Source organism: Panthera leo, chromosome F2, assembly GCF_018350215.1.
Source record: "Panthera leo isolate Ple1 chromosome F2, P.leo_Ple1_pat1.1, whole genome shotgun sequence".
NCBI classification, from domain to species: domain Eukaryota; kingdom Metazoa; phylum Chordata; class Mammalia; order Carnivora; family Felidae; genus Panthera; species Panthera leo.
The window spans coordinates 79,167,103-79,192,021 of record NC_056695.1 but is presented as its reverse complement, the minus strand read 5'-3'; the positions used below and the strand labels follow the sequence as shown (position 1 = coordinate 79,192,021).

At 56.5% G+C, this 24,919-nt stretch overlaps 1 protein-coding gene across 1 annotated transcript in view; it reads left to right on the top strand.

The window, feature by feature from the left end:
• Positions 1 to 21,609, top strand: part of KCNK9 (potassium two pore domain channel subfamily K member 9) — a 77,937-nt gene extending 56,328 nt beyond the window's left edge. The window contains exon 2 of the mRNA XM_042923594.1: positions 19,575 to 21,609. Within this exon, the coding sequence (XP_042779528.1) occupies positions 19,575 to 20,416 (842 nt within the window). The 3' untranslated portion in view covers positions 20,417 to 21,609. The remainder of the gene's footprint in view (positions 1 to 19,574) is intronic.
• The last annotated feature ends 3,310 nt before the right edge of the window (positions 21,610 to 24,919 follow it).

The window sequence follows — 24,919 nt, the reverse complement described above, 5'->3', positions numbered from 1 at the left end:
AATTTTTACCGGTAATATAACGACACAAACATTTTCTTACAAGAAGGCCACATAACTGCTTCTCTAGAGTTTGCTCTCAGCCCTGGAAGGTGTGTTTGGCAGGACGATTTGGAAGATATGAGAAAACGCTCACGAGGCTGCCTCTTGAACTGGTCGGTCTGTGGGTAATGCTCTCCTGCTTCCGTAGCCTTTTAAAAAGACTTTTCACGACCCTTTGCAGCGAGCGACTATTATTCCTACAATTAGCAAATTACAAAATAGAAAAAAAATCTAAAAAGTAGGAAATAAAGTAGCTGGGAGTCTAGGAGATAAATTAAGAAGGATTAGATCTGTGGGGATTTTTCCATTTCTTGTTTTGCGTTTCAGTTTTTGATCTCTGCAAGGTGATGTGACTTGCCCAAGGTCACAGAGCTGAGGCAGGGAGGGGCTGGTGCCAGGACCCGGGTCTCCTCGAACAGTGAGGAAGGGTAATCGGATCACAAAGCAGCCCCCTGGAGCTGCCGGCCTGCTCCCTTGCTGGTGGTGCCCAGCGCTGGGCAGTGATGGAAACTGGCGGTGACAGATTCTGGAGTGAGTCCACCCAAACGACTGTCACCCTTGGCTTTTTTCAGGAAGGGTATCAGGGGCGATGCTGTGGTCAGGCATGATTTTCTCCCTGCGGGGCTGGTGGAAGGAAGCTTTATCGGTGGGTATTTGCCTCTGGGGACCCCATGGGCTTTTGCCCCTGGGGACCCTGTGGACGTCCGCACAAACTGCACAGGCCCGGAGACCCATCCCGTCTCCTGCCTCACGGCAGGCCCTGGAGTGGGCACCAAGCCCAGAGCCCCGCATGTGGGGGCCGTGGCTCCTCGACTCGTTTGGGTGGTTCTGCCATGCTGATGCCGGGGCTGTGCCCAGGGTCCTGGTTCTATGGGTCAGGGTCAGGGTCAGGGCCGGGAACCTGCGTGTTGACCAGCACCCTGTGGCTTCCCAGGGACGTTTTGTGGCCGCACTTTGAGGGTGGTTGGCCCCTCGGCAGGACGTGATGTGGGATTTGGCAGAAAGATGTGGGGGTGGCCCAGGGCTGGCTTGGGAGGAAAGGTGACCACTGTGGGGACGTCCTTGTGCTCGGGCCTGGGCTGCACGGGTCCCACACAACGCCCACCTCACTGGGCTGGGGAGGGGCTGCGGGCCCGGTGACAGATGAGGACACCAGGCTCGGCCAGCGGCCGGCACGAGGACTGGCCGGTGGCCGGCTCCCTGGACGTCGGCCCTGTCCTCACGGCGGGGACGGCTTTCCTGCCGCAAGGCTGACCCGGCCTTTCCAGCAGGTCGTCCTGGTCGAAGACTGTGTTCTGGGGACAGCTTTTGACTGTGGGAACGAGGGGGATGGCAGACGGGATCCAGTTCCCACTGACATCTGTGGAGGGCCCACTGTGTGCTTCACGTCTGTGACATCACAGCCGCGGGGCCCTGAGGAGGAAGCTCGGAACAGAGGCTGCCTTGTGCTCTCTCTAGCGTCGACACGGCACCTGCTGCGTGCCTGGCACCCCGTCAGAGTTCGAGCGCTCCGCAGGGTCGCTCCTTTGAGCCCTCACAGCCACCCCAGGCAGCAGGGCCAAGCTCACCCCCAAGGGACACGGACACGGGAAACGGAGCCCCAGAGAGGGAGACAGTGACCTGAGCCCAGCGCTCTTCCCAGACCCATCCCGTGAAGGCCGCCTTCCCCAGCACGGCCCCCCGCGGCCAGCATCTGGGCTCTTGGAGGGACCCCGTCCGTGGCAGCCACAGAAGCTGAACTTGTCCTCATTTTCCCCCGGGGGGCTGGGGGTGCTGAGCAGGGGCCGGGCCTGGTCCTGGCAGAGAGAGCTCATGGCACCCCGGGCTGGGGTGGCCCCCGCGGTCCGGGCTCCTTGGCTGAGGCCGTGTCCTTCCCCGCCCTGCGCCTGCCAGACACCAGGCTGCTAACAAGACAGGTGCAGGGCTGTTCTCACGGTCCAGGGCCGTCCCTCACCCACAGACAGCTGGGCAGCCGCTTTGATTAAAAGGGCTCCGTGGCTCCGGAGAGATGAATCGAGGCCAGCTTGTGTTTATAGAGGCCTCCTGCAGACAGGGATGGAGGTGTGCGGCTGGTCCTTCTCCGCAGGGCGGGTGGGCGGGCAGCTCCAGAACCCGAGCGTGGGGCCAGGCTCCCATTTACAGGCAGGGCCTGGGCGGGGGGCTGGGCAGGTGAGACCCTGAGTGGGCACAGCTTCCCTGTGCCTCACTTCTTTGCCTGTGAAATGGGCTTATTAGCGGCCCACCCGAGAGTTCTTCCCTCGCACGCTGTGTGGCATCCTTGTGAGCGTTGTGCCGACTGTCCCCGGCGGCTAGAGCTTGGAGAAGAGGGCCCCGCACAGAGCGCCCTCCTGCCCATCACTGTGCTGCGGTCAGCAGCACCATGGCCACCGCTGTCACTGCTCCCCAGTGCCTGGCACGGTGCCCGACGCGTGCTAGGTGCCCAGTAGTCACCTGGCGAGTGAGTGCACTGGATAAGGTGCCCACACGTGCCAGGCACTGGGAATGCTGAAACGAACGACACGGCCATTTCTTCCCCCGAGATAGGAAGGAAGGAGGTGCCCCAGCCCGGACGGTGACCGTCTGTTCATGTGACGGCAGGCGCACCCCCTGACGTCGGGGCCCTCAGCCTGCCTCTTGTCCACGTCGACACTTTCCGCTTGCCTCTCTGTGGCCTTCCCTCGTTCCTGCCCCGGCCTCCTTCCCCACCCTGCACCCACGCCCCTCCCACCCTGCTCTGGGACAGTGAGCATTGCTCTGTGGACAAGCTGAGGCCACCCTGGCAGCAAGGTGGCCCAGGGGACAGGGCTGTGGGGCAGGCAGGGGTCTGGATTTGAATCCCTGCTTTGCCAGGTTGACAGTGACCTTGTGCTTGTTACTAACCCCTGGGCCTCAGAGTCTGCGTTTAAAATATGGGTACAGCAGCTGTACTCACTGCAGGCACTTTGGTGTTTAGGACAGTGCCCGGCACATGGCCGACATCCTTATGCTCTTAATGGTTTTGTTTTCTACATTTTTTTTTTTTTATTTTTGAGAGAGAGAGAGGGAGACAGAGTGCGAGCAGGGGAGGAGCAGAGAGAGGGAGACACAGAATCGGAAGCAGGCTCCAGGCTCCGAGCTGTCAGCACAGAGCCTGACTTGGGGCTCGAACCCACAAACCACACGATCATGACCTAAGTCGGACACTTAACCAACTGAACCACCTGGGCACCTCGAGGTGTCTGTCTAGGTGGCTTCTCCCCTCCTCCCCAGGGCGACACCTCTTCAACAAAGCCCCTGAAAATTTCTGGCAAAACGCAAGTGCCCCACACACCAGGAGGGGGTCCCACTGAGGAGTCCAGGACAGGCCCAGTGAATTGATTTATTTTTTTTTTTTTTTTAATTTATTTATTTATTTTTGGGACAGAGAGAGACAGAGCATGAACGGGGGAGGGGCAGAGAGAGAGGGAGACACAGAATCGGAAACAGGCTCCAGGCTCCGAGCCATCAGCCCAGAGCCTGACGCGGGGCTCGAACTCACGGACCGCGAGATCGTGACCTGGCTGAAGTCGGACGCTTAACCGACTGCGCCACCCAGGCTCCCCGAATTGATTTCTTTATAAACTACTTACCACCGCCTTCATTCAAGGGTGCGGTTTACTCGAAGTTTCCATCCCGTGTCTAAGGAGACCAGGTGGAGAGAGACACTACAGCAGACCTTCCTTACCCAGCTGTTTGGCAAGCACCCGCTCCCTGTGTGCCCGGCACGGCCCCAGGACTTCAGAAAGAGTTGGGGTCAGAGCTCGCCCTTGAGGTGCTCCTGCTGGTCTGGGGAGGACAGATGCCCCCCTGCCCCCCACAGTGTAGATAACCCAAGTGGGCTTCTGTGAAGGACCCTTTTCAGGGGGCAGGAGGGTGTGGGAAATCTCAAGAGATGGCCAGTGATTTGGTGGGCTTGCTGCCCGTGTCCCGCTGGCCCCGCAGGGAGTGAGGGCCACAGGGGGGCAGTGGCGGGTCACTGGCACCAGACACAAATGCATCCTGCTGGGCGGATGAGGAGGACGTAGCAATAAGGGAGGGGCTTTGCGAACGCGTGGTCTGCACTCCGTCCACAGAAGCATCTGGAGGCCTGCCTTTCAGAGAAGGGGAGCATTGGGCCCCCCCTTCCTGGGCCTCCCTCCCTTAAAGCAGTAGCCGCCTGGAGCTCCCTGGTGGTTGTCTCCTTCATCTGGGTCTCCACTTCCCTCTGACCTCTGAGACAAGTCCTGTTCCCCTGCAGATGGCGCTTACATGGTCCCAAAGCCATTTGAACTTGGGACCACCAGCCTGAGGGAGCCAGAAGCAGGAGTGCTTTGACTCAGCACCCTGGCTCCCTGCCGCTGAGCCGTCCCAGCCCAAGGCTGAGGGAAAAGGGAGTGAGCCTGTAGGCGGGGTGTCGAGCAGAGGAGGGGGTGTTCAAGGCTGGCAGCTCGGCATGTGCAAAGGTCCTGAGGCATAAGGCAGAAGAAACAGGAATCGTGTGCACCTGTGACAAACTCCTGGACAACGTTTACCCACTATCTTGGAAAATGAAAGGCAGAAGCCAAGACCAGAGGGTCCAGGGAGAGGCCCCTGACATTAGGGGGGCACAGGCCTGGTACTTGTATCTGTTATCTTGAACTCCCAGCAAGCCTCGGGGGAAGGTGCTGTGTGTACTTGATCTCCAGAACAGACCGGGCGCAAGGTGCCGAAGCCTGTTCCTGAAGTTGTGCAGGTGAACAGGAGTCAGGCCGAGCTCGTCTGCCTCTACGTCTGGGTTTTTCCACTCTGCCTTGAGACTGGGAGACCTGGGGTTACTGTTCTGCTAGGGTGGGTCTGGGCCATGTGTGTCTGTGTGCGTATGTTCTCCCGCAGGTGCCGGAGGCGGCCTTTTCACACGATCTTGACACAGGGTGGTTTTGTGGCAACTGAGGATTGTCTACGTAGGATCGTATGTCCTCGGGCAAGTGACTCGGCTGAATTAATCCTTACAACTTCAAGAGGCTGGCGGTGGTGGTATTCTCGATTTGCCAACAAGGAAACCGAGCACAGAAAGGCTATGAGCCAAGCATCATTCTGTGCTTTTTATCAGTGCTCACGTTTAATGCATGTTTACCACTAAAAGTTAGGGAGTGGGGCTAAGATTCTTCAGTTTTTCTTGCTCCTTTTTCATGACTCTCCAAGAGCATCCAGGGCCACAGGGATCATGCGTGTGTGAGTCTGCGTGGGCCTGTGCGTGTGTGTGTGTGCACCTGTGTGTGCACATGTTCCTGTGCCTGCACACATCCCTGCGTGTGCACGTCTCCATGTCCGTGTGCATATGTGTGCACACATCCCTGTATGTGCACGGGCCTGCGTGTGTCTGTGTGTGCACATGCACAGGACCTGAGATCCAGTTTCCTCCCGTGTGAAATGGACGGGACTGTCCCAGTGCTGACCGCGTGGCAGATGTGAGGACGGGCCGGAGAAGGGCTTTGTGGGGTCTGTGTCCACATGCAAGTGTGGGTTCTCCTCGGGCCTGCTGGGCGATGTCCGTCTGTACGTGTTTGCCGTTGGGGTCTGGCCTCTCAGCTGGTAGACCGTCCTCTCTATGACGCGTCACTGCAGGTGTGGCCCGAGTCTCAGGGGCGTGGCGCAGTACAAGCGACTTGTCCTCTTGGGTCAGCAGGGCTGTGTTCTGTGTGGTTGTTCAGGAACCCCGGCTCCTGACAGCCAGAGGCTCTGTCCTCCCGAGATCCTGAGTCTTCTGCAATCTTCAGGGAGAGGGAGGGGGAGCGGGAGGGGGACAGACACACTCAGAGAAGGAGAGGAGAGAGCGAGAGAACTGTGAGGCCGGTGTTTATGGGCCAAGCCGGAACCCTGCTGCTGTCACTGAGTCATACGCCGTGTCTGCTCACAAGGGACGGCGTGGGCCAGCTGTGTGCGCACGAGCAAGAGGAGGTCACGCACGTGGGTGGGCACCAGCGGGCTAGAAACCGCCCTTTCCTGTTGCTTCTAGACAAAATGAGCATCTCCCGACGCTTGAGGCCCTGGAAGGGAGTGTGCTGCCACCCGGCTCCTGCAGCTGCTGCAGGAAACGAGTTCAATTCCTCCAGCTCAGATGTGCTTAGAACAAGGCCTGTTACCATCTCTAGGGGGCCCTGGCCCCCCCACGGCTCTGATGTGACCTGGCTTCTCTTTAGGTCCTACCGGCACAGCGGGAGCTCCACGGAGCAGTGGGTCCCCAGGGGCCTGGGTAGAAATGCAGAGTCCTGGGCTCCCAGCCCTCCTGACTCAGGACCTGCACTATAATAAGATCCCAGGCTGTCCAGTCCCCGTGAGCACCAAAGTTTAGGAAGCAACGCCTCAGAAGCCACAAACGCAACGCTTTTTACCTTCATTTCGGCGCGTTAGGTATCTGAGAGGCACGGGTGTTTGTAGTTTACCATTTTCAACTCGGAATGTGCACCCTTGTCTTTGCTCCCCAGGCCTTGTTGGCCCCACGGGTCATGCCCATGTCACAGATGAGGGATGAGGACCTTGCCATCAGGCCCCGTAACTCCGTGCCACTTAGATCCACGTGTGCCCGGGCTCTTTTGGGGATTCAGAGGAAGGAGGAGAGAGCCTTCCTGGAGAAGGTGGCATTTGCACAGGGTCCTTTGAGAGGGCAGGGAGCATCTGAACAGAGCGGTGGAATCTGCCGGCCCCTGGGGCCATGGCCACCTGCCTAGTTTGGCTGGCTCTTAGAGCCAAGAGTAATTTGGCATTCAAGGCTCTGCATGTTCTGCCCTATTGGTCTTTCTGGTATGAATTCTCACTTCCTTCCTCCCGTGCACTCCAGGGTGAATTAGCCCCGAAAGACAGTCTCCACATCAAACAGCATGAGTTTTAATATTTTTGACTTGGTTTCTCTTTTTAAAAAATGTACCAGTTATTAAAGGGCGTTAGGCCTTGCTTGACTTTACATTTTCTTATTCTACCATTGACTTTCAAAAGTCAGCCAAATTTTATATACTTATTCCTATGATCTTCGTAAAAAATTTTTTTTATATGTCTATTTGAGAGAGAGAGAGAGAGAGCGCGCACATGGGGGTGGGGTTGGGGAGGAGCAGAGAGAGAGGGAGACACAGAATCCGAAGCAGGCTCCAGGCTCTGAGCGGTCCGCACGGAGCCTGACGTAGGGCTCGAACCCATGAACCGTGAGATCATGACCTGAGCTGAAGTCGGCCCCTTAACTGAATGAGCCACTCAAGCAGCCCCTGAACTTAAGTTTTTAAATATGGGTTTGTTTTTACCACATTTTCTTCTGGTTTCTTTTTGGGGGGATTTTGTACTGTGGGTGAGGAGGAAAGGAGAGAAGAACAGAAGAGTGAGGAGCTTTTTCTTTTTTTTGTTACTAGGAAGGGACGCAGGAGGGCAGGAAGGGAACCACGGGCTTCTGGCACGTTCTGGAAGGGGTGGGCGCCACCACGCCCACAGTGGGGTCGGGGTCGTGCCTGGTGTTAGGGGCCTGCGTGGGAGCCCAGGTGGGGGCAAGGCACGTTTCCACGCTGTGGAGGTGACAGCACGCACCTGCAGAGGGTGTCCCCTCCCCCCAGAGTGAGGGAGTCTTTAAACCATTTAGCTCAGTTCCTGGCCCAGCCCGCGCCCTCAGTATAGGTGGTTGCGGTCATTAGCGCCGCGTTATTACGATCGTTCCTCTGTGTCGTCAGCGCTGCCGCTGACTGATGGGAACTTCTGGGAAGAGACTCCGCGCATGACAAGGATCACTGAGGAGGAGGTGAACGGGCTCTGGATGCCACCCAGGGAAACGTGGGCTGCGGGCCGGGCTGGCGGCTCTGCGGCCGCCGAGTGCCCGCCAGAGGGCGCCCGAGCTTCTTTGGTCGCTGAGCGGAGCGGGCCCCCGGGGAGGGCCCGACCGGGAGGATGGGGACACGGCTTCCGCCAGTCCCCGCCCCACGCGCGCTTCCCTGTCCCCTGGAGGGGGCGCCCCTGCAGGAACAAGCTTGCCTGGTGGGTGGTCGGCACTAGCCTCTCCCAGCCCTAGCCCTGTAGTCCCGGCTTCTGTGCTTCCGGCTTAGGGTATTCGAGTGGGCGGGGCTGACCTTGACCTCGTCCTGCCCCAGGTGTCAGAGCTGCCCCCCACTGCCACCCCTCCCCCCCGTGGGTGCCTCATCAGAGCCTGGCAGCCCGGCAAGGCCGGTGCATCGCCATGTATCTCATGGCAGAAGGGAGCGGGCTGGGCCACTGCCCGCCCCACGGCCAGGTTCACCCTCCCCTCTGGGGCAGGCCTGGGCCTCCGACGCTGGTCCAGGTCCTTTGCTCTGACTCTGCCCGCCAGGCTGTGCTGTCAGAGCGCCTGCCAGGGGGGACTTGTGTTGGAGGAGGTGGCCCGTGGCTGGTTCAGGATGGACGCCTGTCACCTGTGTCCAGAGGCCCGAGTGGGGGTTGGTTAAGGGAGCCCACAGGACTGTGATGAGGCTTGGGGGTGGAGGGCAGGTGTGAAGGCTGCGTCGCCCCTGCACCCCCAGGAGGCTGGCAGGGAGGGCGGTGCTGCCCAGAGTCCGGGCTTCTCCTGGGTGCGCTCAGTCTGCTGGGGGCCCTGTGCCCAGGCCAGCTCAGCCCCTCCTCCCAGAACCCCACCGACCCCCAGGCCTCCGCCACTCCTCCCTCCCTCAGCCTCAGGGAGAAAATGGGGAGAGTTTTGCTTTAAAAATAAATAGCTTCCTTACTCTTCCCGTTGAAGTAAAATTCACGCAACATGAAATTCACATTTTAACATGTACAATTCAGTGGCATCTGGTCCATTCGTAATCCCGTGTGATCACCACCCCTGTCTAGTTCTGGGACATTTTTATCGCCCCAGAAGAAAACCCCGGGCCCAGCAGGCAACCACCCCGTATTCTTCCCTCCCCCAGCCTCGGTCGACCTCTCACCTGCTTCCTGCCTCGTGGATTTGCCTGTTCTGGGCCCCTCGTGGAAGTGGAGTCCTACAGTATGGGCTCGGTGCCTGGCATCTTTCACTCGGCGTGATATTTCAAGGCTCATCCACGTTCTACCATGTGTCAGAATATCCTTCCTCTTCAAGACCGAGTAATATTCCCTCGTGAGGGTAGACCACAGTTTGCTTGTCCGTTCATCCACGGGGGAACATTGGGGTGGTCTCTCCCTTTTGGCTGCTGTGAACATGGGCGTACGAGTGTCTAAAGACTTATTTTCGAGTCTTTGGGCTAGACATCTACAGTAGAAGTGCTGAAAATAACGTTTAAAGAATGCATTTCTTTGTTATCTGGGTCGGCGCCGAGAGCGGAGAAAGCTGTAAGGCCTGCCTCTTGCCTTCCTGCGGACTCTTGGGTGGGCACACCGCCTCCAGCAGGGCCCCCCTGGATGCACCTGCGCCCCCAAGGGCTCCCTGACGCCCACCTTGCATGGTTGTTTTGGGGACTAACGGAGACGTGCGTGTGGCCGCCCGGGCTGCTTTTTGTTCATCACTTGGGATAATAACCTGTTACTTGACCCCCACTGGACCCTCCCAAGGTGAAGGAAACAGGGGTGGAGGTGCAGCTGGGGTCTGGGCCAGGCTTCCCGTGAGTCTGCGCACTGAGAGGTGCTCCCTCCTGAGGGATGCCTGCAGACGAGAAGATAGGATGTCCGTCTGGCAGAGCTGTGCGAGTGGGCGCCAGGCCGACGTGCCAACTGTGGAGGCTCCCTGTGGCCAGCACGGGCTGTGCCCGCACCCAGCATCCAGCCTGCCCCGCCCTCGCACAGGACAGAAGAGCAGAAAGGCCGGTCAGGCACTCTGGCCAGAGATTTCATGCCTTTTATAAGCTTAGACAGTGTTTTGTTTTTACATTTTAAAAGTTTTTTTTTTAATGCTTTTGATTTGTTTTTGAGAGACAGAGCATGAGGGGGGGAGGGGGAGAGGGGCAGAGAAAGAAGGAGACACAGAATCCGAAGCAGGCTCCAGGCTCTGAGCTGTCAGCACAGAGCCCAACGCGGGGCTCAAATTCACGAACCGCAAGATCATGACCTGAGCGGAAGTCGGACGCTTTACCGACTGAGCCACTCAGGCGCCCCTAAGCTTGTATAGTTTCCAAAAGTAAATTTTCAGGTCCCCTTTTCCCCCTAAGACATAAAATGAAGGGAAACCAAAAGGGAACTATTTGGGAAATTAATAATAATCTTAAAAGTATCTGAGGGAGATGTTCTCTCATTAAATAAGACCAAATCTGCCAGATTTTCCTCCAGAGAACACAGAGTGCCAAACCTGTGAATCAGCAAATCACTGGGGCCTCCTCATGGCTCCAAGAAGGGCGAAGGGCTGGGGACTTGGAATCCGAGGGCTCTGGGCAAAGAGCCTCAGTGTTCTCATCTGTGAGATGGGTTCGTGCATTCTGTGGGGGTGGAGCTCCCCATGGGGATTGTGGGAGGGGCTTCAGTCTACCCAGGAGGACTGTGCCCGCCTGGGTGTGGCTTTCCCGTCTGCGTGGCGGGAGGCGGGGCTGGCCTCAGCCCACTTGGGGAGGAGCTTCTATGGGCGATGGCACCTGTTGCTGCCTTGGGTTTGTGCATCTGTGAGACGGACTGGCTGGTGATTGCTGTCCCCTGGGCTCGCGACCGTGGAGGGTTGGTGGCAGGGAGTGACGAGTGGCGGGCTCACTGACCTCTCGTTCCCCCTGTTCCCCCACCTCCGCTTTCCAGCCTTCCGTCCTGCCCTTCTCACCTCCTTTCCCCCCATTTCTGGAGCATCACGACCTCTTGTTTTAGACAAACAGATGGTCTGTTTTGTCTCGTTTTGTTTGGCCTGTGCCATTAAAATGTTTAATTAGACACCAGTTGGATTCTACATTTACAAAATCTGTATTTCCAGCTTCTCTTTAAAAATCAGGAAGTTGGGTCGCCCTGGCCTGTGCCCTGTGGCCGGGCCCTGGAGAAGCTGCTCTTTCCGGGGACTGGGCTGTGCCTCCGGCCACCTGCCGGCTTGCCTCGCCTCCCCCACCCGTCTGCCCTCGGACGGATCTGAGGTGCTTGTGGGAGAAGCCGTGTCAGGTGCGGGGAGAGTGACCTACAGAGGACTGCATTGTCCATGCAAAACTGTTGCTCGCTATTTTTAGTCATGCTAAGCAGTAGAGCATGTGGAGTGTTAACCAATTGCAATCAAAACACCGGCTGAAGCCAAAAGACTTATTGGGGAACAGGCTGGACCGTCTGTGAGCTGGGCTCAGACACAGGGGTGCAATGATCCGCCCGGTCTCTCTGGTCAGGGATTTCTCCTCTGTGGTTGCACCCATCCTCATGGTGCCAAAATTACTTCAGCGGCTCCGGACATCACGCTCTGGCACCCTGCTAGTCTGGCGGGACAGAGCCAAAGGCTCATTGGTTTGGGGGGCTCGGCTAGCCACCCGATCAGAGCCCACAAGAAGCACCGGACCCTCTCAGGGGTTGAACGGAGACCTGCGCATGAGCCCAGCCCAGGCGGTGGTACCCAGCTCTGTTACGTTGCAGGAAGGCAGAGCCGACTTGGGGAAGCTGCAGGAAGGACGTCCCTCTCGGATGGAAGAATGGATGTGGACAAGCTTTGTGGACAGGCAGGGCCCCGGAGTCAGAACTCACTTACCCAGTGATGCATCCTTCTAAACTCCAAGTGCCTGCCCCGTGCCACACTCTGGGATCACAGAGGTGAGTCAGCAGTGGGCAGAACTGTCCTCAGAGCTCACCTTTGTAAACTGTAAGGTGCCGTGTAACCGCAAGGGACTGCTTCCCTCCACATTCCCCCGTTACAGAGAGAAAGCTCAGGCTTCGAGGGTCTAGGTGGCTTTCCCAAGGTCATGGTCAGTAAGTGGCAGACCTTGGGACCCGCTGATCCTACCCAGGAACCTCCTGAGAACCCGTCCTGCCCACTCTCCACCCCCTGGTCGCCCATGAGTCATTTTCCTTTTTGGTGTTAGCAGACACCTGGGTCTTAATAATCATGCGGCCCTCACTGGGGGCTTGAGCAAGGCCAGCTTCGTGGGAGGGTGCAGGGAGTGAGACGCATGTTGCACACAGAGGTAGGGGAGCCAGCCAGGAAGCACAGGGGGCTGAGGGCGGCCCCCCTCCCTGGCACCTCCCTGAGTCATTCTTTAATGCAGTGTGTGCCTATTTTAATTCCTATCGGCACAAAAACCTTGCATGTCCTTTATAAACATTTCATTCTCTTCCGGTAGCAAGTTTCCCACTACCCGAGGCCCGTGTAGCCATCTCCCTCCCTGTGTGGGGCAGTCTGTCCCCAGCCCGGGGCAGCTGTGGGCTGGAGCTGGCAGCCCCCATCACCCTCACCCAGCACCTGCCTGTGATGGCTCAGGGAGCAGCCCAGCCCCCCTGAACTTGACAGAAGAGACTGAGGGTACCCGGGGAGGGAGGGTGACCATCCAGAGTCGGGGCTCCAACCTGAATGGGCCCCATGCCGGGGGCCAGTCTCGTCCATTGCCGTGTCCTGGAGGGGAATTCTGGCCAAGGGATCAGGGCAGGCTTCAGGGAGGGGCAGTCCCCAGCAGGAAGTTTTGCAAACTGTGAGGTGCTGTGCAAGCCTGAGGAAGTCATTTAGGCCAGCTGTTGATGGGCCTAGATTTCCAGGGAGCTAAGGGGAGCCACAAAGAGTTCTTGAGCACCAGAGTGCCAGGAGCAAGGCAGCTCTGTGACCCACACTGTCTGGCTGCCTTTCTTCCTTTTCACAGTGGGGAGAGCCTGCCGGACCCTCACGGCACCTTTAATGAATCACTGCCGGGAACAGGGGCCAGGTCTGGGAACCTTCTTGTATCTAGTGACTGTCAACTTCTGGAAAGTCTAGTAGGAGCCAGCGAGGAGCACAAGGCGTCTTGGAAGGCAGGGCTGCCTTCTAGCCACAGCTGGTTCTTCAGGGAGCCCCAGACCCAACAGAAATGATGAGTGTTATTACCCTCTTCCCTGCATCTTTCCCCTCCGGAAAGCTGGCGCCTATTCATTTTATTTGTTAGCCAGCTGCAGCCGGGAGACGCAGGCGTCTTCTCTGCAAAGCCTCTCCCGGGACAGATCAAGGAGACCCAGGAAGTATATTAAAGAGGCCATGAAATCAGGCTGGATGATGCAGTGTCTTGGGCAAAGCTGCCCCCGGCCGTGCTGGGCTCGGGATTGGCCAGGACTCCAGGCAGGGCCCCGGGGACAGAACTCACTTACCCAGTGATGCATCCTTCTAAACTCCAAGTGCCTCCCCCGTGCCACACTCTGGGATCACAGAGGTGAGTCAGGAGCGGGCAGTACTGTCCTCGGAGCTCACAGTCTGGCCAGAGGGCGGTGGAAGGGAGGGAGGCCAGGACCCCCTGCCCGTGGCCTGGCCCACAGCAGCCCAGCTGTGACTCTCCACCAGGGCAGGTCAGTGTCTGTGGGTGAGAGGGGAGTACAGTCGGGGTGGTGATGGCCTGGTGTGTGGAGTGGGGGGGCGACCTGCCTGCCCCTGGGCCTCGCTTTGCCTCTCTGATCGTGGGGAGGGTGATATGAGCCTTTTCCAGGGTCACTCCGCGCGTGCCTCGTAACGAATAGCCTCGTGGCTCTTACGACCCTCCAGCCCCCTCCAGGCTTAGCAAGTAGGTGCTCTCCTGGGGGTGGGGGGTTCACGTGCTAGAATCTGGGGCAGGACACGGGGCACGGGTCTTCCTTCCCATTCTCCCAAACCTTCTTCACCACACACACCCACGTTGGCCCTGCCCTCCCTCACCCCCTGCCCTGTCCTTAGCGCTCCTGATGGGCTCAGGCCCTGCCACCTGCTGACAGAGAGCTCCCAGGCCCGGGGAGGGGCACTGACTGGTGAGAGCGAGATGGCCTGACGCACTGAGTGAGGTCCGAACGCCACGGAGGTGGGCAGCCTGAGCAGTCTGCAGCCACCTCTCCTCCCGGCAAACTCCTATTTACCCATCAAAACCCTGGAGGCTGCGTCCAGGCAGTGACTGCAGGCTGATGTCCCCGTCTGACTTGGGTCCTTCCTCTGTGCTTCCCCTGCTTCCGGCATGGGCCTCGTGCTAGAACTTTGCACCCGGCAGAGCAGATGATTCTGACACTGCTCACCTCCCTGGAGTTGGCAGTCAGGTCTGTCTTCCTCTCTGATTCTCCAGCAGCCCACACAGGGCCGGGCCTGAACTGGGGAGGGCCGTAGCTGCAGTTCAACCCATGCCCTCCCCGCCCACCACTTCCTGGGCCCTAAGCAACGGCCCTGCCTTAGCCAGTGTGCTAAGCTGGGTCTCAGGTGCCGGGGTCCCTCTGACGAGGACTCTGCTGCCTCATGGCACCGAGGTCCCTTGAATTCGATTCCAATCTGTGTCCTTGTCAGCTCCTGTGCTGGGCCAGGAACCCTTGAGCCTCTACAGCGTGGAGACTGGACTCGACTCGGGGCCACTCAGCTCTTTCCTGGCCAGCCCCAGGCACCCCATGGCACCGCACAAACACCGTAGATGGGGGGGGGGGGGCGGGTAGAGCCTTGGCAGTGGTCGGGAGGCTAAGGCTACAGCAGGTGCTGTCTGCTGGGGGTGAGGACGCGGCAAGGGCTGGGGAGGGGAGGATGGGTTACCTCCTCAGACGGACTCACGGGTGACTCGTCGGAGCTTCAGCGCCCGGGAACTCAGGGAGCGTGGTGTTTGGGGTGCAGCACCGGGGGCAGCTTTTCAGACTGTGCGCTGTCCTTGTGAGCAGGCCCCAGGGCTGGCCCCACACCCAGCAGCCACCCAAGCAGCCTGTCATGGCCAGCGCTGGGGCCACAAGCAAGTCCGTCCCTGACTCTGCACACGTGGAAAAGTCTGTGGGAGGCACGGCCGGGTGCAGACGGACAGCATGAGCGGCTGTGCCCCTGTGCACAGGGAGATTTGCACCCAGTAGTGCGTGCTCCGGCTCGTCAGCTCTGGGTAACGGTCAGCGCTGGTCACCTGCAGGGCTGGGGAATGATGACCCCGTCTCTCCAGGGCGGCTGCAAGCTGGTCTACTGTCCCCTTTTCAGCCTCCTCTTCCACCTTCATCTAGTGAACTGAGTGACCCTGCAGAGGTCATAGGCCCACAGCCCAGAGGCAGGCACCGGATACCTGGTGTTGGTAGCTCTTCTGGGCCCTGTGCATGCCTCCTGAATGCCGTGTCAATCATTTTTGGACACTGCTTTGCCAGAAGGATGGGTTATTCATACAGTGGGGGGGGGGGGGGGGATGGGCAGTGTAGTCCTCGGTGGGATTTCTGATGTTAGGTTGCCTCTGCAGGGCCCAGAGGTGGAGGGGGAACTGGCCCGGGTGCGTGGGGAGCGTGGGGACTTAGTGGGAAAGCCTGGACGGGGATGTGGCTCCTGAGCTGCCAGGACTGGTCCTAAACAGGGGTCGGGGGACAGGAGATGATCAAGGAGGACAGGGGCGGCTCAGCCTGGAGGTCCTTGGTGGCCTGGACACCCATCTGCCCTCAACTTCCCAGGACCCATCGTGCCAGGCATTGGGCAGGGCCCTGGGCCCAGGCTGGCTGACTAGAGCCCCTTGGGAGATTTTGGGAGAAGTCCCTGTGGATCCCCGTGACAAGCACAGGTCCTGGTGCGCAGTCACCAGTCTGGACAGAAAACACAAGAATCGTTGAATGAATATGGCGCCCAACCCAGGGAGGCCGGGGTGCACTCGTTCACACATGGACGGAAAACCCCGTCTTTCAGGGCCTGAACTGTCACACAGGTTCAGTGAGACCCCAGAGATTTATGCCTCGTTCTCTGGGGAAGGAGCAATGGCCTTCCCAACGTCTGGCGCACGTGCTCTCCTTTCCTCTCATACGTGTAGCTCATAGATCGCGTGGATGCTGTTGAATTTCAAATCCTTGCATGTAATCCCTGCAGCATATACAGGAACAGAGTGTACCCGTCCTGTGCATTGAGCGGCTCTACACACACATATTGCACAGACAGAACGTGTCCTTGAACGCGGGTGTGCTAGGAATATAGCGTATGTGCCTTTTGGGTATCAGTGTAATGTAGGTGGTTATGGGTCCCGTTCCGCGTACACATGGTCATTCTACCCACACGTTCACGCTGGTCACAAAGTTCCCCTCTGTGCTGTGGACGTCCTGTGTGATGTACCCGTAGACGCTGCCCTTGTGTGTTCCACAGATAGCTTGTGCGTACTTTACATGCACACGTGGTTATTTGTACACCTGGTTGTAGTGTTGTGTCACAGCAGAGACAGGAAGCGGGTCCGGTGGAGAATACATGCGGTGTGTCGGTTGGGGCCTGTGCAGGAAGCAGCACTCTCAGTTCGAGCAATCAATTAATGGGCTGTTTATAGACTCTTCTGGAAAGGGTGAGTCTGGCAGAGGGAAAGCCACCAGGGAGGGCGTGGCTCCCTGGCAGGGTGCGGTCCGCATTGCTGGGACTGTGGAGAGTGGCTCGAGGCTGTGAGGCTGCTGGCAGATGAGGCTCATGACCAAGGTCCTGGTCTTCTTCTGGCCTCCTGGCGACCTAACTGGAAGCCAGACAGCAGGCTGTTGAAGAGGTCCTGCCTGGCTGTCTCCTCCTCGGAAGGTCCTGCCCTCCGGGGGCATCCATCTCCCACACTCGACGACACCTGCACCTGACTGCTGTGTGTCACCACTGTAATGGAGCAGTGGGATAGGCCGTGGGGGCGCCAGAATGAGGAAGTGCTTTCCTTATGCAGCAGGACAGATGGCCGGAGAACTGAACCACCCTGCCACGGGCTTGGGGCTGCTGTTCCCCGGGGCCACGTGAAGGAAACGGCTTCTGACCATCACTGCTGACAGGTGTGGGTGGGGCCCGGGAACCCCATGAGCAGCTTTTGACCCAGCAGATGCATCATTGGTCTCCTGTAGTAAATAGATTGCATCCAGAGCCATCAGCTAACATCACCAACTTTCTACGTGTCCAACAATCTACTGTTTCCCCACCATCCATCTGGCTTTGGTATCTGCCACGCAGGTGAGCTATATGGAGACATAGTGGGACTCCCACCCTTACATTTTGTATAAATATAAACCCACTTGTTTACCGAGATGTGCCTCATTCTTTCCTGAAGACCTAAGCCTCCATCTGGTACCCTTTCCCTCTAGGAAGAAGAGCTTCCTTTAGTAATTGTGCCGTGCAGATCTACTGGGAACAAGTTTTCTTTCATGTTAAAATGTGCTTTGACTTCATTCTTTAGAATTATTTTTGTTATTTTTGAGAGAGAGTAAGCAGGGGAGGGGCAAAGGGAGAGGGGGACAGAGGATGTGAAACGGGCTCTGTGCTGACTGTGGAAAGCCCGGTGTGGGGCTCGGACTCATGAACCGTGAGATCATGAACTGAGCCGAAGTCGGACGCTTAACTGATTGGTGTCCCTTGACGTCACTCTTAAATGCTGTTTTCTGTGGATGCACAATTCCAAGTTACCAGTCTTTTTTTGTTTGTTTCAAGCTCCATAAAGATGTTCGTTCACGGTTTCCTAGCTCCTATTGCTTATGATTAGAAGGAGGAGTATTGAGATGGTTTTCCGTGTGATGTCTTGTTTCTTTCTGGCTGCCTTCAAGACTTCTCTCTCTGGTTTCTAGCAGTTTGGCTCTGATGGCTGGTTTTCTTTGTAGTTCTCGCACTTGGAGTTCACTGGGCTTCTTGAATCTGTAAATCTGTGTCTTTCACCAAATTTGGTCCATTTTGGCTATTCACTTTTTTTTTTTTTTTTTGGTCTTGCTGGGATGCCTTTTGATATTTTCCTAAAGGTCTCTGAGGCTTTGAGAATTTATTTTTAATCTGCTTTTGCTCTGTTCTTCAGGTTGGATTTCTGTTACTATCTTGGTTGCTCTCCCCCTCGGCTTTCTCTTTCCCATTTTAGCCTTTCTGGCCTGACTCCAACTTTGTCCTGTCATTTTCCCTCTTGTGCAAGGACGATGGGGTTTCTGAGGGGTTGGAGCTCCGTGCTGGCCCAGTGGGATTGACGGCCAGAGAGGATGAAGAGAAGGCGCCCTGGAGGCAAGCATAGGAGGCCACTGCTCTAGCAAGATTAGGGCCCTTGGGGCAGGTAGGGCATGCACAGATTCACGCCAGGGGAGAGACAGACAAGCTGACCCTAAGTGATGTGGCCCTGGTAGAGAGCTGGGGGCTTGAGTAGTCAGACTGTTTCCTATGGGGGAGAAGGGGCAGGTGGAGGTCTGGGGGCCTGGTTGGTCCCTACGGAGGTACCAGGCCCTGACTAGGTGCTGACTCAGCAGATCTGCACAACCCAGTCCCAGTGGGGACTGGGACTTGCATGGGATGATAGTAACACGAAGAAACCAGGGTTGGGAAGGGTTGGTGCCCAAGATAGTGTACATGATTAAAGAGCTATGGGCCCATAATGGCTCGGGGTAACATCAGGGAAGCCTTTCTTGATGGGGCAGGATTTGACGTGTTGGAAGGTCTCAGTCTAAATACCGCCCCATGATTCAGGGTTTGTTTGTTTTTTTCCTGGACAGTATTAGTTCCAGAATTTGAACTAGAGCCTCCCGAGTCTCATGTTCTTTCTGCCATATTGTGCGGACCCTATCCTGGCTCTCACATGATCACTAACTAGCTGAATGACCCTGGCAGGTACCTTCACCCTTCAAGCACTGCCATCTTCATTCAGAATGTGAGGAAGATACAGCTCAACTCTGTAAAGTTGACACGGGATGGATGAAGTTGCATGAAGAGTTTGAGAAGCACTTACACATGGGAGGTCTGGAAGGATTATTTGGTCCCCTCGTTCCTGAGAAGCCCCCATTCACACAGTGGCACAATGTTATTCCTTCATTTGTTCAATATTCTACCTGCTACCTATCACCTTGGGTGGGTGGGTGGGTGGGTTGGTGGGGGGGTGCGGGGATCCAACCGTGAACAAAGTGGATACGAGTCTTTGCTATCATGGTGTGTATATTCCACTCTGCAATGACTCCTCTTGTCAACATCTCTGCCTTATTCTTGGTGCCTGAAAACTCTGGGCTCAAATTCCAGCTCTGAAGAGATCAAGTTATCCTGCTATTAAGTAACTGACTCAGTTTTCCCGCCCTTGGTGTTGGACTCGTCGTGCCGGGTTTGGAAGGCTCTTAGGAGGTCAGAACAAGGCACCGTAGGACCAGGACTCAGCAGAGAGGCAGCAGCACTGGTGTTGCATGGTGGGCATATGTGTTATTCTCCCTTGGGCTCACTCCTTCTGCAGTCTTCTCGTTAGTGAGTGTGCGGCTTTTCCTTTTCAAGCTTTGCTTTGCTCTAAGAGGAGCAGGGAAAGGCCCTCCGCACCCCTCTGAACGGCCCCAGATGAACCGCCCCAAGTCCCTCCCCCCCCCCCCCCCCCGAATTGCAAAGGACCCTTGACCGATTCTTCCTTGTTCGTCTCCCCACCTCTCCCGGCCTCCACCGTCTTCCCAGCCCCAGCCTCCAGCGACCTCTCTTCCCCGGCTCGCCCTTGTCCTCTCTCCCTCCCTGTCTGTCCCAGCCCCACCCCCACCCCAACGGAGATGCCCAAGTGCGACCCCACCCCAGAGCTCACAGGGCCTCTCCTCACGCCTTCTCCCTGTTTTCTCACCCCTCCCCTCAGGTTATGGGCACGCGGCCCCGGGCACCGACGCGGGCAAGGCCTTCTGCATGTTCTACGCGGTGCTGGGCATCCCGCTGACACTGGTCATGTTCCAGAGCCTGGGCGAGCGGATGAACACCTTTGTGCGCTACCTGCTGAAGCGTATCAAGAGGTGCTGCGGCATGCGCAACACGGAGGTGTCCATGGAGAACATGGTGACCGTGGGCTTCTTCTCCTGCATGGGGACGCTGTGCATCGGCGCGGCCGCGTTCTCCCAGTGCGAGGAGTGGAGTTTTTTCCACGCCTATTACTACTGTTTCATCACGTTGACTACCATCGGGTTCGGGGACTACGTGGCCCTGCAGACCAAGGGCGCCCTGCAGAAGAAGCCGCTCTACGTGGCCTTCAGCTTCATGTACATCCTGGTGGGGCTGACGGTCATCGGCGCCTTCCTCAACCTGGTGGTCCTCAGGTTCTTGACCATGAACAGCGAGGACGAGCGACGGGACGCCGAGGAGAGGGCGTCCCTGGCTGGGAACCGCAACAGCATGGTCATCCACATCCCCGAGGAGGCGCGGCAGGGCCGGCCCCGCTACAAGGCGGACGCGCCGGACCTGCAGTACGTGTGCTCCTGCACCTGCTACCGCCCGCAGGAGTACGGGGGCCGCCCGGCCGCCCAGCAGAACTCCTTCAGCGCCAAGCTCGCCCCCCACTACTTCCACTCCATCTCGTACAAGATCGAGGAGATCTCACCAAGCACGTTGAAAAACAGCCTCTTCCCCTCCCCCATCAGCTCCACCTCCCCCGGGTTACACAGCTTTACCGACAACCACAGGCTGATGCGACGGCGGAAGTCCGTTTAGGGTGCGGGGCGTGCCGGGCAGGCGGGAAAAGTCGCTTGTCCTCCTTGACGTCAAGTGCCACCGGCCCACCTCGTCTTTTCGTTCTCATTTATTCGTTCCGAGCATCCTTGGTTGTGATGGTCATCGTCACGATTACCTTCCCTCCTTCCTTTCCCCTCCCCCCCCAGGTTTCACATCCTCCCCCACCGCCCCCGGCGAGACAGAGCAGGCCCAAGGGGAGAGAAAGGCCCGACTCCCTCTGAGACTCGCGTCTGAGCATGAAGCATGGATTCCTTCTTCCCTTCCTTCCTTCCTTCCTTCCCAGCGAAGAATGCCTTACACCCCTCCCCAGCCTGCCCCACCTCTGGGGTGGCTCTCCCAGGACAGGTGTCAGACCAAGACCACCAGGCAGAGCTGAGAGAATATACCCGACCCAAAGTTGCCCCCCAGGCTGCCAGCCGGCCAGGGACCACCGACGTGCTGTCTGCCCTAACTTCCTCCCTCTCGTCCTCCCGAGCACTGGGTGGGTGTGCGTGCGCGGATGGTGTGTGAGTGAGTGCACACGCCCGTGTACCCGTGTGTGTGTGTGTGTATCGTGCGACAAAGCGGAAAGTGGCAGGTATTAATTTTTCTTTTCCACGACACAGTTCTGTTAAGAACCTGCTTTCAGCTGCTTCCAAACAAAAACAGGAAAACAAAACCCACGAGGCTTTTGATTTACCATTCTGCCAAATCAAGCATGCTCCATAAGCAGGCTCGATCCCAGATGTGTCATGACCATATTCTTTAGACGCTACGTTCTAAATTATATTAACTTCTTTTTCGGGGTGGGTGGGAAAGAAGATACGGATCATCTTAGCTTGCCAGTTCAAAAATTTTTAAAAGCATGCACTTTGTTAAAACTGGTATGCATTATCAACGCAAGAAAACAAAACTAGCAGCGGAATTAATCAAAAGCCAAGAATAATACGAATTAAAGACATTTTTAATTTTATCATCTCCAGTTCCAACAATTTACCGCACAACTGGAAGCGTCAGGGGAAACTGGAAAATTGTTGGAACCTCAGAGTATCTATTTTGTTATTTCCCTCTCGCTTACATGGTGGTGATGGTGGTTTATGCAGCATCGATCTGCATAAGTAAGAATCACAGTGTGGGATGCTTGGATGAGAATGGGTATTCGTGGATGTGGTTTCTTTTCCTAATAAAAAATGACAGGGCATTCCTTGTTTAAAATATATATATATATATGTATGTATGTAGTTCAAGAAAGACGGTCTCTAATTGCATTTGATTTGTAAATAAGGGCAAGTCTGTGTTGGTCTCAGGAAGCGTTTGGAGGTAAGGGTGGTGTCTTGGCCTGTTGGGAACTTGTCGATCTCCGGGGATGGTTTTCCTGAGTAGTGGAGAAATTCCTCCCCACCCTCCCTTTAGATGGCTCAATGGGAAGGCCTGTTAGTCTCCTGGGGGCAGCTAGGTTATTGAATATGGCATGTTGCAGGCCTTTTCAATGACAGGAGTAAAGGAAAGTCTGGTGCCTTTCATTTGCCTGGTCACCACCCCTGTCATTTGTAAAACTCACCTATCCTTTCATGGCTTCTACATAAACTCAAAGGTCACGGCTCTTGGATAGAAAAGGGCTTTAACTGCTTTGCCCAGAAGCAGCACTGGGAGCCCCCGTGGGATCTCCCAGAAGGGAGGATCTCCCTAGAAGGAGTGGACCTTCAAGCTTCCTGAAAGGAGAGGGCACTAAATGCCACCAGTCCCAAGCACCTGGGCCATTGGACTGAAATGCAGCAGTCCAGGCTCCTCCAAAGAGGCAGATACTGTAGTGCTTACGTCACATGTTGAAAATGGCGCCTGCATCAGGACACAGAGCCTGAGGAAGGGGTCTGGGAACCACAGCTTCTCGAGGCCAGAATAGACCATTGTCAACCTTCAAGGTTGTCTCGATTCACTCATTTTGAATAGATGCATATTTTAGGGATAAAAATCTGTCCAGAAAATAGAAGCAGTTCATTTTTTTTTCCATCGGAAGAAATTTTTGGTGATAGGGTGTCACGGGTATGAAAACACTAGCCCTTCCTTGCAGAGTGCTTCATGTGTTGGAGGAGGCCGCTTAGAAGAAGCGTGAGGTTTCTCATCAAAACCCTTGTAAGGTGTGTCCTCAGACGGGGGTAGGATCGTCTTTGATCTAGAGAGGAAACTGACGTGCTGAGACGGTGAGTGGTTTGCTCAATGTCCCAGAGCTGGTCTTGGTCCAGGAAGCAGACCCTGCCACACCACGGTGTCCTCGTTAGGCCCTCTACTGAGGGCACCTGCCTTTCTGTCCACAGGTAGGTGCACCAGGACCCTGGAGTCAGAGGAGCATGGGCTCAACTCTTCATTCAGAGCTGGTTTCCTGACTCAAATATCCATTTAAAGTGGCCTTCTACTTAAATGCCTCCAGTGACAGAGAGCTCCTCCTTTCCTGGGGAGATTGGGAAAACATTCCGTATTCTATATTTCCACAGAGTTGACTGTTCTGTATAGGATTAAGGATCATAGGATGGAGTTTTTGCTGTTCAGTGAAGACCACCAACTTAATATTGGAAGCAGCATGGAACCTGTCCTGCCATATCCCTCTTATTTCTCTGTCCTTGGCGACTGTTCAGCCCTCTGAAGGACAATCAGTGAGTCTTCTCTTCCAAAGTTAAACATCCTTGTTCATGCTTGGTATATTGAGGGGACAGAGGGGAACCTAGCTTTGCTTCTTTTGTGACAGCCATCTCTTTCTTAGGTGATGGCCCAGCGGTTCGCTACCGTGGTCTCTGGCCAAGGAGTTCTCCATACGCACCAATGAGGTGCTCTCTTGGGGACAGTGAGTCAAGGGCCTCCAGGGTCCTTCTCTTCCAATAAAATGGGTCTGAGGAATCTCCATCTAGGGCTTGGACACCTGAGACCCGCTCAGTCAGCACAAGAATCCTCAAAAAGCCAAGAGGAAGCTTAGTCTGAGTCACCTCACCAAGATCCCTCATTTTTCGGGGGGGTGGGGGAGGAGTTGAGGTGCAGAAAGAGTGAGCTGGCATCACAGGTCAGCCAGCCAGGCCCTTGGTCTTCTTGTGGATTTCTCCTGCTTTCTTCCTGGCTCTTCGGTCACTGCTGTTGCTTATACGTCCAAGGTCCCTCAGCACCTCAAGGAGTCTCTGTTCCTCCCTCTCATGCCTGGCGACTTCTTTCTGGAGTCAGGCTTCTCACACCCTTCCAGGTAGCAGTGCCCACTCGGCGAAGGGGAGAAGTCACAGGAGTTTGGAGGCAGGCTTCAGCTTCAGTTAGGACGAGCTGAGAAGAGCTGCATTCCACCTGAATCACAGGGGGACTGGCTGGCCACCCAGTTCTAGATGCAGGGTCTGAAAGTCAACATGCCTTGTAGATCCTTCAAGAGCTTTTGGACTCTTGCTCGAACGTTTTCCCCCTAGGAGATCTCAACCCATCCACTCCACCAAAGACAGGAGGGTGGGCAGTGGCCCTGATCGTCCCAAACAGGTCTGGGTGCTTTCTAGAGACCTTCCCTGTTTCCCTCTTCACCACACCCTTGCTGGGTGGAAGGTGCTATCACACCATGGGACTGTTAGACTCTCATTTACCTCAGAGTGAACCCACTGTCTGGGTTTTTGAGATGCCTGGTTAGCCCCGGAGCTGGGATCTGGTCTCTTCCCACCCACACCCCTTTGTCTTGAAACCCAGGCAGCAAACCCTTCAGTGCAGTCAGCTGCCCGGTGCTCCCTGCAGCATCTGTTGTGCTCCTGCCGTGCATCACTGATGGGGAAGAGCTGCCCGCACTGGGCATGATCACAGCAGGTCATTTGCAGCCCAAAGATCCCCACAGGGAGAGGAAATGGATGGACCCAGGCTGTTGGCCAGGAGGCCCGCCTTTGCAGGTGCTAAAACCCCATTTGTAAAAAGGGGAGGGTGACTGCAGAACCTTGGCTGTTTCTTCTCTGCACAAGGGGCCTTGAGTGGGGAACCGTCTGGACGGTAACTCAGAAATCCACCAATAAGTCTAGGAGGTCGTTTTTCTCTGCCTCACCTAGATCTGAAAGCCTTGTGGATCCTGATTCCTAGCAACGATCACTAGCAGCTGGAAGGAACGGGTTAGAGGCGTTCACTGTGTGTGCACATTGACTTGGAGAGGGAGGTAAGAGCACAGATGATCAGAGGAGGAAAGCCACCCACCACTGAGGTCTATGGCCCTATTTCTTTACACAGTCTTTTTAAATAATTGGCCCTAATTAAGATACCAGTTACGGGCATCCACAGAGGCGTGAGGTCTGAGGCCTGTGTTGGAATGCATCCATTCTACTAGTGTGCCGGGTACCACCTTCTGAAGTGTTCCAAGAGGGGTGTCAGACTGGGCGTGTGTCACGTGCAGGCCTGCTGCTGGGGCTCTGATGTGGGTTTCCTCCGGTAATGGCTTGTGTGGGACGCTGGACGCCTCCCAGTAGAGGAAGGGTTGGCAGGGCAGGGACCTGGTGCATACCTGCT